This window comes from Calonectris borealis, chromosome Z (genome assembly GCF_964195595.1).
Source record: "Calonectris borealis chromosome Z, bCalBor7.hap1.2, whole genome shotgun sequence".
Classification (NCBI taxonomy): domain Eukaryota; kingdom Metazoa; phylum Chordata; class Aves; order Procellariiformes; family Procellariidae; genus Calonectris; species Calonectris borealis.
In genome coordinates, this window is record NC_134352.1 from 84,434,534 (window position 1) to 84,450,661 (window position 16,128).

The 16,128-nt window shown below is 43.4% G+C and overlaps 1 protein-coding gene across 1 annotated transcript in view; it reads right to left on the reverse strand.

The window, feature by feature from the left end:
* Window positions 1–330: 330 nt before the first annotated feature.
* The window catches only part of LOC142075843 (unconventional myosin-Vb-like), a 115,754-nt gene continuing 99,956 nt past the window's right edge, over window positions 331–16,128 (reverse strand). The window contains exons 30-40 of the mRNA XM_075137826.1: window positions 14,273–14,350; window positions 11,428–11,626; window positions 10,485–10,578; window positions 9,142–9,285; window positions 7,864–8,015; window positions 7,434–7,523; window positions 5,268–5,418; window positions 3,819–4,104; window positions 2,450–2,624; window positions 1,406–1,486; window positions 331–632 (exon numbers count right to left, since the gene is read on the reverse strand). Of these exons, the coding sequence (XP_074993927.1) occupies window positions 480–632; window positions 1,406–1,486; window positions 2,450–2,624; window positions 3,819–4,104; window positions 5,268–5,418; window positions 7,434–7,523; window positions 7,864–8,015; window positions 9,142–9,285; window positions 10,485–10,578; window positions 11,428–11,626; window positions 14,273–14,350 (1,603 nt within the window). The 3' untranslated portion in view covers window positions 331–479. The remainder of the gene's footprint in view (window positions 633–1,405; window positions 1,487–2,449; window positions 2,625–3,818; window positions 4,105–5,267; window positions 5,419–7,433; window positions 7,524–7,863; window positions 8,016–9,141; window positions 9,286–10,484; window positions 10,579–11,427; window positions 11,627–14,272; window positions 14,351–16,128) is intronic.

Sequence of the window (16,128 nt, forward strand, 5' to 3'; positions counted from 1 at the left end):
AGAACAAGAGGCAGAATTGCATGTCCCGTTATTAATACATACAAACCCACCTAGCTATTAGACAAATTACACGTCCTTCAAGGCAGCATAAGTGTCTCAGATTTTGTTTTTGATTTAACTGTCATTTCTTCATAGACACCTATGAAGATCAAAGTAAGTTGTCTCCCACTCACCATTCTTCTTTGTTAGTGGCTTTTGGAGATGATTATGGGCTTTGAACTACGTCAACATAAAAATCAAGCAGTAAAAAATAAATCTACATTTCAAGTATCCTTATTCTGAGCTGCAAATTACCAAAAAAATCACATACAGATCAGTCTCTTTTTACTGTACAGTTTAGCATCCATTTATTACTGTGTATTGGTTCTTCCATAAACCTGTTTGGTCCATATTTAAAGAGCTCCTTAATTTCCTTTCATGATTTTTCTTTCTTCGCTGGAGGTCTCTGGGTAGGAGAGGTGGGCTTAATTATATTTTCTTCAGACTTTATTAAGAAATTCCAAGTTGAGAGAAGCAGGGAGATGAATCGAGTCCATGGTTATGGAGGATGGGTTGAACGGAAACAAAACTGGGAACATGTGCTTGAAGTCTAACAGCAGCTGCGGAGGGTCATTTCGCTCTTGCAAGTGCGTCTATGAGGTGTGGGGGAAAAAAACATTTAGTATCAGTTATGGCCTTTTCTTTGCATTTGTCATGTTTAACAAAGGTTTCAGACTGTACACAATTTTAGAGATACTGCAAAAAAGAGCAAGAATTATTTTGTTCTCTATTGCAGCAGCCTTCCTCTGAGCAAATATTTACAGGAACTTCTACACAGACTGCTGCAGAAGAACCTGGCTATGTTTTCTACATGACCACGAAGCAAGACGCAAGACTTGGAAACAACATGACCCTCTTGCACAGCAAAAGCAGCACTGCATGATACCAGCAGACCACTTTTGATTCAGCCGCTCAGCGATGGAGATATATTCTAGGAGTGGCTGAACACGTTTCTGTTTCCATTTCCTGCCTCCTTCTTGCAAGCATTAAAAGAAGTTTGGTTTTCTTTTATTTATTTTTCCCTTAGTTACCAACTTGTCATGGTTAAACCACGACACTGCCGTGTATCTCAGAAGTAACTCCATTCCACCGATGCTTCGCTGACTCCTGCAAGCTTACTTCTGAGTTGTGTTGCTATTAAAGAGTGTTGCATTAACTGAGCTGGGAACTTAGGTGCTTATTGCTCTTTGTGATTAACAGCCTGGTTATCCCTGCAGCTGTATGTTGCAAGTAAGCGTGCACACGCAGAGCACTAAATTCAGGACAACGTGCAGCAGCACGCCTATTACAAAATGCCTGAGTTAGTAATGATTTAATACAGATGTCATTAGTACCATCTCCTGTACTTTACAGCCCTTTAATTTACCTGTATGTCTCGTATGAAAGCTACTGTCACACGTTCTTCAAACTCATTCACAGGAGTGTAGAGATTAAGTATCTTTACAATCTGTTGAAAACAAAATAGGATTACAGACAGTCAGGAGAAGCCAAACTTTTCCAGAATGCAAAGCGCCACTAACATTTTGTTTTGATATGGCCATAACAAGTCTCCTATGACACTACCGAGAAGCAGAAGTAGCACAAGTATCATCCTGGTGTTCCTTTGTCTGCTGTAAGGTACGGTAAGCACCTATAGACCTGTCAAAGTCACTTATGGCAACATCTGTAAATTGGGAATAGACTTGAACATCAGATTTATACAGGGACTCCACTTGGCTGGCACATGGTGACATGGGTGACCACTTCCCAGTACTTCTGATGTCACCTCTACAACACTTCTCATGCTACCTCACTCCTGCTCCTCCCTTACCACCCCTCAAGAACACGTTATAGACAGGGAGATAGAGATACAGGAGAAAGGATCCCCAAGAATCACTGGAGATCAGCTCACACCTCTCACTTCTCCCTTGCTATGACGTTATCAAATTACGGCCAGGCAATCCAGCAGCAAAGAATGTGAGTTTATATCCTCCTGGAGTGGAGTCTCAAAGTTTAAGGTCAGATCCAGCGAGCCTAGCTGGAGAGTTCTCAACAACCCGCCCCAAATACGAGTCCTTGCTGGGCATCCTGCAGACCTCGCCAGGTTAGACCCTGGCAAAAGACAACAGGTGGGTTTAAAATCCCGTATAAGTCAGACGACTTATACCATGAACTCCTCAGGGCTGGTTTCATCTTTGAACATCTCTGCTGGAGCTCCAGCGCCATCAGCAGCACTGTAAGAGAGGAGCCGCCGCAACGACCACCTCTGACGGGTCAATACCAAACGTCAGTCCTGAAAAGGACAAGTTGTCCCCACCGCGTGAATGGCATGCTGAGTCTGGGCAGTGAAGAGCTGGCACCGGGAGACCACCCCTTCCCACTCCTTTAATTATCAGTACCCTCTGGTGTAAATCTCTGCCCTGCTCCCTACCTGCTGCGTCGTGAGCGACGTGCACAAGGAGCAGATGGCCTCGGCATCTTCCGAGGTTTTCTTTTTCAGCTGCAGAAGCTGTGCCGCCTGAATCAAGGGCTCCAAAGTTTGTGCCGCTCCACTCTGCTGCAGATTCTTCCCACGCAGCCATTCCTCCAGCTGGCTTATGTTAAACCTGGGTAAGCAGCCAAGATAAGACGTGAGCTGAGAGCTAAGAGATAAGACGTAGCATCTCAAAAATCCTCTATGAGACTTGAAGTATGTTGCAGTGCTGGTATATGTGGCTTTTTGTGATGCGTATTTGTGATACACATGGCAAGAGAAAACCAGAACAAAGCCTAATGCTCAACAACTCAAAGCAAAATTTATTGTCCATGTACCTTAGAAATAGATGAGCCATGTTAACAGCTGAACTGCACAAGGAACGTGCTTTTCTACGGCATTCAGATAAGTTCAAAGTTTCAAAAGTCAATTAAAATTAAGCTTTTAACAAGCTTTTAAATGCTAACAAAATCCTGCAAGGTACCCAAGTACCTTTGAAAATATCTACACAAAAAATGCCTTTGCCTGGGCCCACTCCCAGGCTCAAGGGGAACACGCAAAGGATCCACCACGGGAAGGGAAGAGGGTAGCAAAAGGAAGGTTTAAATCATTTACACCGACAAGTAAGTTCATCGATTTATGCCAGGGCTGATAAACATTCATGACCCCTTTCTGGCAGGTTTGCACTAGCTGCCATTTCAAATTTCAATCCTTATTACAACACTATGCTAAGACAGCGATAGGACACGCGGGCCCCTGATCCCAGCCCAGCAGACATCCGTGCTGCCGCTTGCCTGCAGCTCACGAGAGGCCAGAGGCACTTCACACAGCAACAGGGGCTTGTCTTCAAGATCCACCTGCAGAATCGGAGCCTTTGACGCTACAACACTTGTTACGTTAAAACCAGCAGACGTGGCAGCAGGAGGGAATCATGGAGACTCCTCCATCCCAATATGTAATCCATCCTACATCACCTGGTGTAATCTTTCGGCTGTGCCGCCTTCCCTTCGCTCAGGCTGGGTGAGGAAAGGCCGGGGAAAGCCCACCCCAGAGATGATTACTGTAACACGCATTTAATTCACAAGTGGCACAGCAAACTGCATCGCACAGGCATTACAGGCTTAGTTTTAACTGCCACTGCATCGGACGCCTGCTGAATCCAAACAGTTTCTCCCCTTACTTACACCGCTGCGTTTTATTTTCCTATTTTCCGTAAATTTATTCCTATTTTCCTATTTCCACAAATAGATTAAATTTCCATAAAAGCTTATAAAATTAACAAAACTTCCTTAAGCAGGTACATTCGCGCCCCAAGCCTGTGTCCCACCTTAGCTGCATGCCCGTGCTCCACGAGCAGACATCCTTCCTCAGCAAGAGGTTGTTCAGGGCGACCGCGTTGATCATGTAGAAGAGCTGCTTGAAGACCTGTTGCACGATCTCTGGGTCCAGACCCTGGTCACACACGATGCTGTGGAACGTGTTCAGCTGGCGAATGATTGCGTCTAAGCTGTAGGAGCTGTCACCATCTGCCATGCTGGAGGAGCGATTCCTGTAGCCCATCGGTTTGACACCAGAAAGCCCTTGGATACTCTCATTTTCCAACACCGCAGACACTGAAAAAGGGGGGGAAAATGAGCCAAAAAAGCCTGCATCCACCTATTAGTCATTAGTGGTAAGAAACGCTCCTTCATGAGTGGTCATAAACATGCAGCAGTGTTAAAGCGATGCAATGCGATGGATGTTGGGAAGTCTGAAAAGGAGGACAGATCCATGAACTGCTAGTTTATTGTGATAATATGCAATAGTTGATGCATATAGAATATCTGTAAGATCACACTTTTTTTTCACTCAGTGTTACTACACAGAAATCACTTACCATGCTGCAGAAACTGGGAACACCTCTCCTTCGAGCTGTAATCAATTCTCCCTCTATACCCACCACAGAGCCTTGAATTCTACAGTTAAAGTGAGTGATTGGCTCAAAGGATTGGGAGAAATGAAAGTAGATTAAAAGTAATAAAATTCTTACAGCCTGAGTAACTGATAAAGGAACAGGACAACCTTCTGCAAGGAGCAGGAGGTACATGCAGCGATGGTAGGAGGTGATGCCATCGGATACAGCCAGAATTTGTGCAATGACATTTGGAGGGTAAAGGGAAAGAGTCCCAGATACAGAGGAGTCCAGGCTGGGAGCTGAGGGAAAACACCAGCAGCTAGAAAATATAAATCACTGAGAACAGCCCCTCAATTAGCTTAGCAAGGAGGAGGACAGATTTAGCTGAGGAGGTAACTCTTCTCATACTGACTCACCCTTGCAAAACAAGGTCTTTATTAGTCTCTTTTTCCTCTTCCCAATTCTCTCCTCCCTCATAATGCACATTTCCACCCATAAAAAGCTTAACCATGAACCTGGTCTGGAGGGGAACGCTGTTCCTACGGACCCACCAGCACCACCTCCCTCTGTCACTACCTCCCCAACAGAAAGGAAGGAGGTATCTTGTATCACGGGGGAAAAAAACCTCATCCCTATTAGTTTCTATCACGGGGGAAAATGAAAACTCATCCAAGGTCTCCCTCCCTAACTCCAGGTCACTGCTAACACAAGGACCTGCTCCAAACCAAGACTTATTTTTGCAACATATGCCTCTCTACCAACTGCAGGCTTTTCCTTTGGGGAGAAGTCATGCTAGCACCATACAAAGGTCTAGAAAACACTCAGAGTAGAAAATGACAGCAAAAAAATACCTTCCTAAAAGCTAACGTGCCGTGAACTTACCAATCATGGGCTGGAGTATGCCCTCCGCTATCCTAATGAGCTGCTGGTAGATCTGGATGGAGAGGTGGCTCAGCACCTGGCGGTACTCGGTCAGGTCAAAGTTCCTCAGACAGTGCTCGTTCTGCTTAGGCGTGTTTTGTGTCATGAAACCCTGAACAGGAGGAGATTAAAACACCTGGTTTCATTATTCCACCTATTTATAATCTTGTAAAATCACTGTATTAAAAAAAGCAAACCACTTAGAGTACAATATATCCAGATATGGTACCAAAGTACATTTTTACTCTCTTATAGAAAAGATCAAGACTCATAAATCACCTTTGATTTACTCAGCCATTTGTTCATGAATTATTACTAGGGGGTTGCTTTATGAAGAAAAGCATCATTAAGCACTAAGTTTTCCATTTTAGCATTAGCAAGGAGTAACATTTGTATTAATTGCTATATATGAACTAGAAAATGACATTTCAGTCCCCAAGAAACTTTTTTTAGTTATTTGTTTATCCCTGTGAGTTGCAATTATTTATGAGAAACCAAATATTTTGAGGTTAAGATATTAGAAAATGGGAAAAAAATTATGACAACGACATGCTATATGCTCTGACAATGTTTTAAACTGATCTGAAGTTCAGAAATCTCTCCAAGTAACTGAATTTATTCCCTGCCTTTTGCTGAAGCAGCAGCTGATCTCTGATCCTGCAAATGGATGCTATAAGCCCCTGAGTTCTGGGCTCAGACATTAATGCCAGTTTCGCTGGCAGAAGCAAATGTGATCTAACTTAATTTTGTAATTAACACAGACGTTTTAATTGCCTGTTCATACAGTCTTACCAATTTGGTGTCAAAATGAGAACTATGCAACTTTTTTTGTTGTTTGCTGACTAGCAAAATGTAAAAATACAACATGTACAATTTGAGTTGACTTCAGAATTTCTCATTTTTCCTGACTAATGAAAAAGCGTCGTGCTCTTTGCACTGCAAGATTGCATTTAATTTGGGTTTTTCTTTTAAACCGGTTTTCTTAAAAATAGGTTGGATTTCAAAGTAAAGATAACAGTATTTTGGAAACTGCTCAGAATGATTTTTCCACTCTGTTTTTTGAGCCAAATTATCAACTGAATTTGCAAATAGCTGGTTCATTTAACACAGTAAATCATGGCAAAGAATGTGAAATCTAAGTTTGGGGTTTTTTTTTTTACCCTGCTGGTTTTCTGGGGAGGATTTTCTTTAAATGTAATGTTGTTATCCGAGCAGAAGAGGGCAAATAGGAGCATAACTATTAGTAAGTATTATCTAAATTATTATTCTTTTAATTTAGATCTTGGAAGTCCAACACTGAGGTTTTACACACCAGTCATTGGTTTGTGAAAGACCTGAATAGTTAATTTGATTCCATGAAAATTTTTTTATTTATTCTTAAAGCTTGATTGCCTAATATATCTAACACAAATCAAGACTAAATAAGAAACAACATAATTTGGCTCTGTTGAAAATTTTAATACCCAGAACATATGGCTATAAGGATGGCAGCATGTAATGTACTAAGAGCACTGTGATGATCTGATTTTTGTCGGAAGGGATCAGCTATAACAAAACTTATTTCAACTTATGAAATATTACTGAAGTGGCAAGAAATGAATTTCCTTTCTAAATCTTACATTATGATCATGCATTTTTACTCTCAAAGCGTGGTTATTTTGAACTAGTTGAACAGAACAAGGAAAGAAAAAATCAGCAGAAATGTTCAGAAAAAAATTGCAAGATTTAGAAGTTTTCCCCTCTCTAAAAATGATAGTTAATGAAAAGCTGCAGGACCTACTAAAACAGGGGAACAGCCTTCAAAACAGCCTACCAGAAGCACATCCCCTGTTCAGACAAATCAAAGTGCATGGTTGGCTATGAAATTAAAAAGATTCTGGGTATTAGTCAGACAATGTTGTGTGTTACGTTGTAAGGGTCCTGGTTTCAGCTCTCAAATGTCTCGTCTCGGTGCAATGCCCCATGAACCTCTATTGGAGCTGCCTCACATTATATCCAGATAAACAAAGGAGGAACGTCAGAGATGACCCTGTGTCGTAGCGAGAGGGAAGCCACCAGACCCCGGAGACCTGAAGACCCTTCCTGGAGGAATGCCAACATGCTCAAGATCAGCGCCAAGTTTCTTACCGCATCTCCGCTGTACTGCTTTAAACAGTGCAGGAGGCGACAAGTATTCGCCAGCCAAAACGACGTCATCTGAAAATCATCGTTGTGTTTCTGGAGGAGCAAAATGAAAGCATGTCAGACCCCTCCTTTGGTGGGGGAAGCTGGCATAGCAAGACAAAGTGATTTAGAGTTTCCCCACCTAGATCAGGATGCTCTCTCTCTGCAGATGGGCAGTATTAGTCATTTGTTCCCTGTAAACATTTTTTTTTTAATCTGTAAATGCAAACGATTTTATTGCTAAGATCATAATTCTCCTTGTTTTTCTAAAAAGGGAAGCTATAAGAGTGATTAGGTTGAAAATCACTACGAGTGCTGAATATCACACACTTTGACGTGGTTATAACCATCTTACACCATCTCAACCCCAGGGCAAGAGAAAATGGACACCTACCTTCAGCACTTTCTTAATGCCATTGATGGTGGAGGTGAGCAAGGAGTGCACTTTCTGGTCATCGTTGATGTAATCCGCGTGTCTGATGCACATGTAGAGGATGTAGGCGGGAAGGCAGGGAACAGTAGCAGACACTGCCTGGGGCTTGAGATCTAGAAGGTTTGGTTTGATTTTTTTTTTTTTTTTTAAAAAAAAACGCTCTTAAAATTCACCAACTGCCAGGTGAAACAGGGAACACCACAGCTGGAGACATACCCAGGCAAATCCCTCTTCCCCCAGCCCTGGGGAAAGCTGAGATTTTGGCAACTTGCATCCCTCTCTGCAGCGTGGACACAGAACCAGAGGTCCAACTGCAGGACAGACGGACCTGCTGGAGCCAGCCAAAGAAGAAAAGCTAAAGCAGCAGGGCTTGAGAGGGTAGCACAATCTGCACTGAAGTTTGTGACACTGTGACATTATCCTTTAGGGATGCACAGATGTGCACAGGTGGCACTAGATCTTCTTTTCCATGTAAAAACCTACTCAAGCAGCACACGAATAACCTTAGAAAAGCTCCCTGAAGCTTTCAGGAATACCTCCTGCAGGTTATAAACCCCCTCTCTGAATTCACAACTCAGTAAATCACTCTCTCCCTCAATACACTGAATCCTAATGGTAGCTGCAGGAATCTGCAGCCTCTAAAGGAAGAGCCTGTCTGATTAGGGGAACTTCAAAGACCACAGCAATGGGCTAGTACTGCTCTTTTTAGATTCCCACTGGGCTCTGGGGTTAAGAGAGTGATAGTAAATACTAACACTTAGCCAGGGAAGCATGACTTCTCTAACAGCATTGAATAAGGGGATGCTGGCAGCAATTCTGATCAGACCTTCCAGCGTAAGAGAGCTCACAAGTTTATTATCTGTTATCTGTTATTACCTCATAAATCAAATTACCTTTGTTCCATTACTGTGCAAAATCCCTAGGGTCTATCCCTTGCTATCCCCTCCCCATCTATCACCACATCGTATCAAGCTCAGCAAGCTACTGCCTGCTCTAAAAACTGCAGCCTCCTTTCTGCATTTTCCATTTTTTGCTCACCCTAAAGAACTATATCGATGCTGGTCTATCTTCTTAGTGCTGCGCTGCTTTACCTACCAAAACTGCTGTCACCATAAACGTGCAGCCCCAGGAGGGATTAATTTGAGAAGATCTATTTATCTGTCCTGAGATCCCAAGTCTACAAACTCTTCCAGGCAAGAGAAGAAGCAGCCAGGCACAAGAGCAGAGCAAGTTCCTCACCTGTAATGAGGTTTCGGATGAGGAGTGGCTCATCCTCTTTATAATATTCCAACATGCCCTGAAAATCTTTCTCCTTTCTCTGGACAGCAACTTGCATGTTACGCTCGTGCCGCCTCCTCTCCGCCGGTACCATGGTTTGGGATGCTGTGAAGAGAAAAGAGCGAGAAAGGTGGTATCTGGTGATCGAGAACTATTCATGTCCTCTGTTGGCTTTAGAGGAGACACCAGGTCAAAGAATTATATACTAAGTTTCAATATGTCATCAGCTTTGACAGACTTATAAAAATATAAAGAACCAGGTCTTGAATTACCAGTCAGCAGTAGTTCTGACTCTGAATGAAACAGAGTGCAAAAGTTAGACCTAAAGAGGAAAAGATGAAGTCATCTTTTTTTTTTTCCCAAGGAACCACAGGCTAGAAGAGGTAGTAACCCTACGGGAAGCTTTTTAGTGTATCATTTTCACACAGGGGAAAAAAATAGCCAGGCAATGGAAAAATACCTAAGCATCACATCTTCTGGCTGGCTATAAAGCTGAAGAACCGCGGTGGCACACCGTTGAGCATTGTGCTTCCACAAAAGTTTAATAAAACAGAAGAGACCGCCATGCAAGTACTGCAGCAAAGAGCAGCCTGCTGCATGCAGATTACACTGACGGAGACCAGCTGTGCTAGCCGTGGAAACCTTCCAGTTATTCAGCTTAATTTCACTTAATGCCTACTTTTCAGAAATTAGCTCATGAGAACAAGGTTATGTGATTAATCACGGCATCTCCAGAGAATGGGAAGCTCCTTCTATATAACACAGATGTCACATTTGAGGTTTTTTTTCTGATCAAGCAGAATATACATACATATTTTAATCCTACATGGTTTTAATTCCCTTCAAAATTGCTAGAACAGAGCAGTTGCCTGCTAGCCGCTGGTCTCTCTATATCTCTGTTTGAGTCACAGCATTGACAGCAACAAAAGCAAAAAGGTTTCTTAAATGCCCTCCGAACCCTGGCAAATCACACGTCAGACCAACGCCTCCAGCAAGCACTCGCCCTCTATCACTTCATGGACCTTCTTCCAAGTTTACCATGTTCAACCACATTAACAAGCTACAGCAGCGCAACTGTACTTGCTCAAAGGCAGCCGAAGCATGACCCAGGAGCTTCATTTGGACTTTCGGTTCCCTGCTGTGACGCAACGATGAGCTCAGGGCTAGTTCAGCGTGCCAGAATGAGCAAAATCTTACTTTAATAGAAAGAAAAAAAGAAAAACCTGCAGCTCTCCGAGGCCGGCTAAAGGAGTGAAACCAGAGTGCTGTTCCCCCACCCCAATGTCTACCAACAGCCAAGTCACCTTCAAAATCTTGGACCTTCTTCATGTAAATCTTCAGCTGCTTCTTCAGCTTCTTTTCATTCTTTTCCAACTTCTCTAGCAATTCTTTAAGATCCTGAAAAACAGAAGATGCATTGGGTTAAAAAAAAAACCAAACCCAAGAACAACTCATTTGGGGTGAGTTTGAGGCTGAAGTCACTTGGCCAGAAGCTCACAGCCTGCACCACTACCGCACAGTGTGAGCATCTTGGTAGAAGAACCACTGTGTTATTTCTGGGTCGCTCAGAGAGACCCTTACCTACACCGCCATGACTGTGGATGTTGTGCGCCTGCTTCTAGAAGTAGTCTACAGCAGGCAATACTCAGAACACGCCACCCAAAGCATTTTTACTCCTGGTTGTTAATCATATTTAAGCAGTTCCAACGCTATTTAGATACTGGAGTTGAGAAAGGCAAGCAGCCCTCACCTCAACTGAGGAGGGGCCAGTGTTCACTCCAGACCTTGCAACACAGATACAGGAGGTGAGAAAGGAAAAATTTATTATCAGCCAGGCCAGCTTTTCAGAGTGGCAACTGCCCTCCACACTCCCAATAAATGCAAGTAAAAAGAAAGGATTGTGTTATCTTTGTGCATAATTACAGAGTATAGGGATCCCCAGCGACTTCAGCGATCTCGTTTGGTAGGCAGTGCCACAAAGTAGGCAGGCTTAAAAAAAAAAAAAAATTAAAAAATAAAGTATCTAGGAAGTCACAAGAGTCATACAGCCAATGAACAACAGTTCAAGGCCAAGTAATAATGCTCCCAAATGCACCAGTGGGAGATGTTGAAGGATCTTGCAGAGTTTAGGAGGAGTAGAAGACACCCCAGTGCCTTCTCTTCGCCTTCACATTTCCTATCTCCTTTCTCTCAAGCTGTCTTTTTTTTCCCTCTTCCTTAGGCTGTGTTTTCAGTACAGCCTCTTACCAGATTTTCATTGGTGAGACGTGTAATTTCTTGCTGAAGTCCAAACTCCACCTGAGCCTCCGGAGACAGCTGCAGGGTCTGCAGGAAAGCCTGCTGCTGTTTCTCCATCTCTTCTTTCATTGCATCCACCTCGTTTTTCAGAGCTTCTACCTCCTCCTCATGCTCCCTTCTCTGATCCTGGAGCTGTGCTTCCAGTAACCTGAGAAAAGAACCACACCGATCAGCCTATGATCTTAGCCTCGTGGCAGTAACCTGTTTGAGTTTAGATCCTTCAAAGTCAGCCAACTTGGGAGATGTTCCTTGTCAACATCCCTATAAAACTGACACACACAAAGGGGTGCTACAGCTAGTAGTGCCACATTAGTCTGTCATCTGTTATACTGCAGATTAAACATTCTTGAAATTAGAGCCATAAGATCAGAAGTTTGGGGTTTCTTTAAATAAAAGAAAGGGGCGGGGGGGGGGAATCCAAGAGCTCCCTTTTTTCTGCAACTGTATCACAAATTTGGATTCCTTTAGTCTTCCTATTAGCAAAAAGGAAATGCATGGCAAGAAAGCAGTGCAAATCAACACCTGCGGGTTTTCCAAAAGCTCAGCTTGAAGTCACCAAAACCAGACCTTCTCCCACGTTCAAATGGGTACGCGACTTTTTCCTCCAATAATTTGTCCTGCCACCCTCTCCTGCCCCTCTTTCCCCTACACCAGGTCTCCTTCCAGCCCTGCCCTGAGCCTGTGCCCAAGGACAACCCCGGGGGCGAAAAGCTGAGCTAAAAGGTTACTAAGGCATTTAGTTAAAGCATTATGCAGCCATTTGCTAAACCAGAATGCCTTCGTTAATCCAGTGGAAGAATGATTCGTCGCCCCTGTACACACCCGTGCTGATGGGGATGCTGACAAACCTAGCGAGTGACACGGTAATTGATTTTTAAGGGTATTGCCTACCCTCTGCTAGATGGAAATCTCCTCGTTCATCCACCAGCTCTTTCAAGACGACCGAAATAAGTGACTCCAGAAGGTATAAGGACTCTGAGGAAGGGGCGTCAAGCCAGAAACGGCAAAGTATTGGTCCCAGACTACACAGGGCGATGGTGGCAAAGAGGAGAACGACCCACGGGGTTACCCAAGCCCATGTCCTTGCTCATGGATGTGTTCTCCTGGGCAGAGCTACGGACAGCCGCACACCCGGCTCAGGGTCTTCATCTCTTCTGGCATCGGATGCAAACGGCAATCCCCAAAGGTGAGGAAGACTCTGGTGTTGATAGCTCAGCATTTACCCAGGACATGCACAGACACGGAGCTGTGGCAGTGGGGAAAAAGCTACAACTCTTTCGGGTCCACTGGGAAATTAATGGAGATTCACGCCTGTGAACTGCTTCCCTGCAGGAACAATTAAGCATGGGGTTTTTTTTTGTTGTTTTGGTGGGGTTTTTTGTTTTGTTTTGTTTTTTTAAGGATTGCATAAAAGAACACATGCTTTCAATGGAAGATTTCTGCATGAAAAGCATTAATCATTCTCCAGTTTGGTTTTTTGTTGTTGTTGTTTTTAGAAGATCTAAACAACCCAATCTGTACTCCCATTTTCCAGCAAAAGATAGAAAAAGATATTTTCCAACTATAGAAACACGGGCAATAACACACGCAGCCTCGGAATCATGTTGTCAGGAGTTATATTCTTAATAGGCTTGGAAAATACAGGCCCACCATGAAGTAAGTATTAAGCACTTAATTTTCATCTTATTTCTTCACGTGGGTTCAGATTAACCATGAGTCGCCCTCAGAAAAACATGCTCCTTCTACAAACGTGGGTTCCTACACTGCTTTGAAAAACAAATGAATCATCCCTGGTATTTTTCCTGTTATTGTCTGGTTTTACTCTGATCCCGCTAGATGTGACCGCTTTAAGACTACTTTATGCAAAAGATTATTTTAACTTTTCCTCTCTATAGTGCCCTTCATCAGCTCATTTCATGTATTTTATAAAAAACATATATATTGGAGCCTCATAACCACCCTGCAGGAGAGCAGAGACCAATTAACATTTAATAATCAGCTCTTCCAAGCACCAGGTTGAACCAGGAGAAGAATCCAGGAGTCCTTCTGCCTTGCTTTAATCTCCATTTGTGTTTCTAAACATTCGTTAGCTTGGAGATGAGAGATCATCACAGAATCACCAGCATCCCCAGGAGGTATGGAGGTTGCAGGTACTGCCCTGGTGTGTCCCGCTGGGACATTTGCCCACCAGTCCAGGACATGGGGAGAGCTGTGGAAGGATGGCACTGTGTGTCCACCACTCACCTTCCTCCTTATACCTATAGGCAATGCATGGATGGAAGTGCACAACCCCTGGGAGCATGCAAAGCAGACGGCATCGCAATACAAGTACACGGACTCCACTTCTGACACATCAAGGATGGGGAGAAAACGCTTTAGGGGAGGTGCTATATCTTAGTACAAATTCAGGAAAAAACATCTAAAATGGTTTTTTTGAGCTTCCTGGAGATTACAGCTTCCCAACACCTTTATCACACAATTTCCCATTAATGTAACATAATTCTTACTGAATCACAGCTCAGGCATTAGTGACAACAGCCACCATCAGCAATGCCCAATTAGAATTGCAACGACTCCTCTGAAAATTAGAGGAGGGTCTCGATCCCTCCAGTTTGGATATCCCACCCTCCAGCTGCTCCCAGAGAGGACAACAGGTCCTATAGAGGACAACAGGTCCTATAGAGGACAACAGGTCCTATAGAGGACAACAGGACAACAGCAGAGAAAGAGGAAGAAACAAAAGGGCAAGCGAAAGGGGGAGAGGAAGCGGTGGGGAGAACAGAAAGTGTTTGACCTGGCAACTTGCTTTAAACCTTGATAAGCCAAGCCGAGCTCTCCATCTTCATTGAGATACCCCCAGTCCTCAGTCTTGCTAGAAATAAAGGACAGAAAAAGGAAACAAGAGGACAGAGAAAGACAAAAGGTCAATTGCAATAGAATGGGAAAAGGTGCAGAACCCTTATTAATTTTATTTTTTTAAAGCACACTTTCATTACATTGTATTTCCTTTCCCACCATGGTGAAGGAGAACCATGCCCTGGTCGTGCCTCCTATGACACTCCTGACTAGTGGAGCTTCTCCTCCCTCCCCAGCTGTGAAACGTGTCCTTGTGAAGCCCTTTCCTCTCCGACCCACCGCAGCCAACACGGGAACCCAAAATCATTCAAGTTGGAAGGAATCATCGCAGATCACCCCGTCCAACCTCCTGGCAGGTTATCATCATTCCTGAGATGTTACTGTTTTTACCAAAAAGCTCAACTCCTGGAGGTCAGAGCCGGAGTTTTCATTTCTGTACAGCTAAATGGTTTCCCATACGATTGTAAGGAAAAGCTGGCAAGCCCAGGCCACACCAGCTAGCTCAAACCCCCGTTAAAACCTTATGCTTAAAAACCAGGGAGGAGAGACAAGGACCATGAGGGATAAATGAGAGAGCAGAAGTCAGCACGAGGGGTAAGGAAGAGCTGTCCGAACACAGCTGGTGTAAAATGAAAAGCACAGAGTGGTCCTTAGCAGCTCCCAACAGGCTTCCCTGTTTCCCCTGCCCCAAAAATTAACTACTTTTGAGCCGGAACAGCCCACGTGCACTTCCAACCCACAGCACAAACATAACCCTACCTCACTGTTTATTGCATACTGATAGCTTGGAACAGCTCACTCCTCTTCCAGACCTTCTGCACTCTAGCACATCTCACTAACAAGACATTTTTAAGACAAGTTTCTTCATTTCCTTCCTTCTGCAGCAACTGCCACTGGTCTAAAATAAAATCTCTTCCTTCTACTTCAGTTGAGGATCTCCTCCATCACCACGTCAAACAACATCAGCCTTTTCTCAGAGCAACCTTCGGTCCAAACACCCCCTGGATGTTTGTTTCCTTACACCCATATGAGATCAAATCTCCTCTGTATCCATTCAGGCAGAAAAATGCCCAGAAAAGTTTCATCTCACTTTAATACTAGAAGTTTCCTTTTAACAGTTGATTTGTTTTCTTTTGAGTTATAAAAGGCAGGAAACTCATTTGTCTTCTTTAATGAGGTGTTGAACACATTACAAATGAGTGATGTAAGCTGGTCAACCTGACCAGGAACACTTGCTACAGCGAAATTTTACTTGGCTTTGATGAGAGTTAGAAAACAGTTTTTCTTTTTGGAAATAATAATTAAAAAAAAAAAAACCAACAAAAAATATCACCTAATATATCATTAAACTTTCAGAGAAAAAAGAACCAAGCCTGTATGCATCTCCTATTATGAAAAGAGGAGTAGCAGGCATTCCCCAGCAAGGAAAGCTCTGCATATTTAAGTGGAAAAGCACAAATATTCACACAAGGAAAGCAGTGAGAACTGTGGTGTTGCAGCACTACCACGAAAGGACTCAAGAGATGTCTCACCGCTGCAGACAGCTTGTACGTCCTTTCCATCTTGGTGTACCAGCATGGCGTTTCTCAAAAGTAGCAAACATTTCAGACATTAACATTTGGAAAATTCATCTGTTAAAGCCATATGTATGAATTTAGATTAAAACCTTATTTTTTTACCCATATGTAGCAGGCTTCCAAAAGGGTCTGTAGGCTGACAGATACAGGGAGGTTTATTGGTCTGATATGGGTCAATTTGTTAGTAAGGTCTTTTTTTTGGTTCAGAGAATCTTAA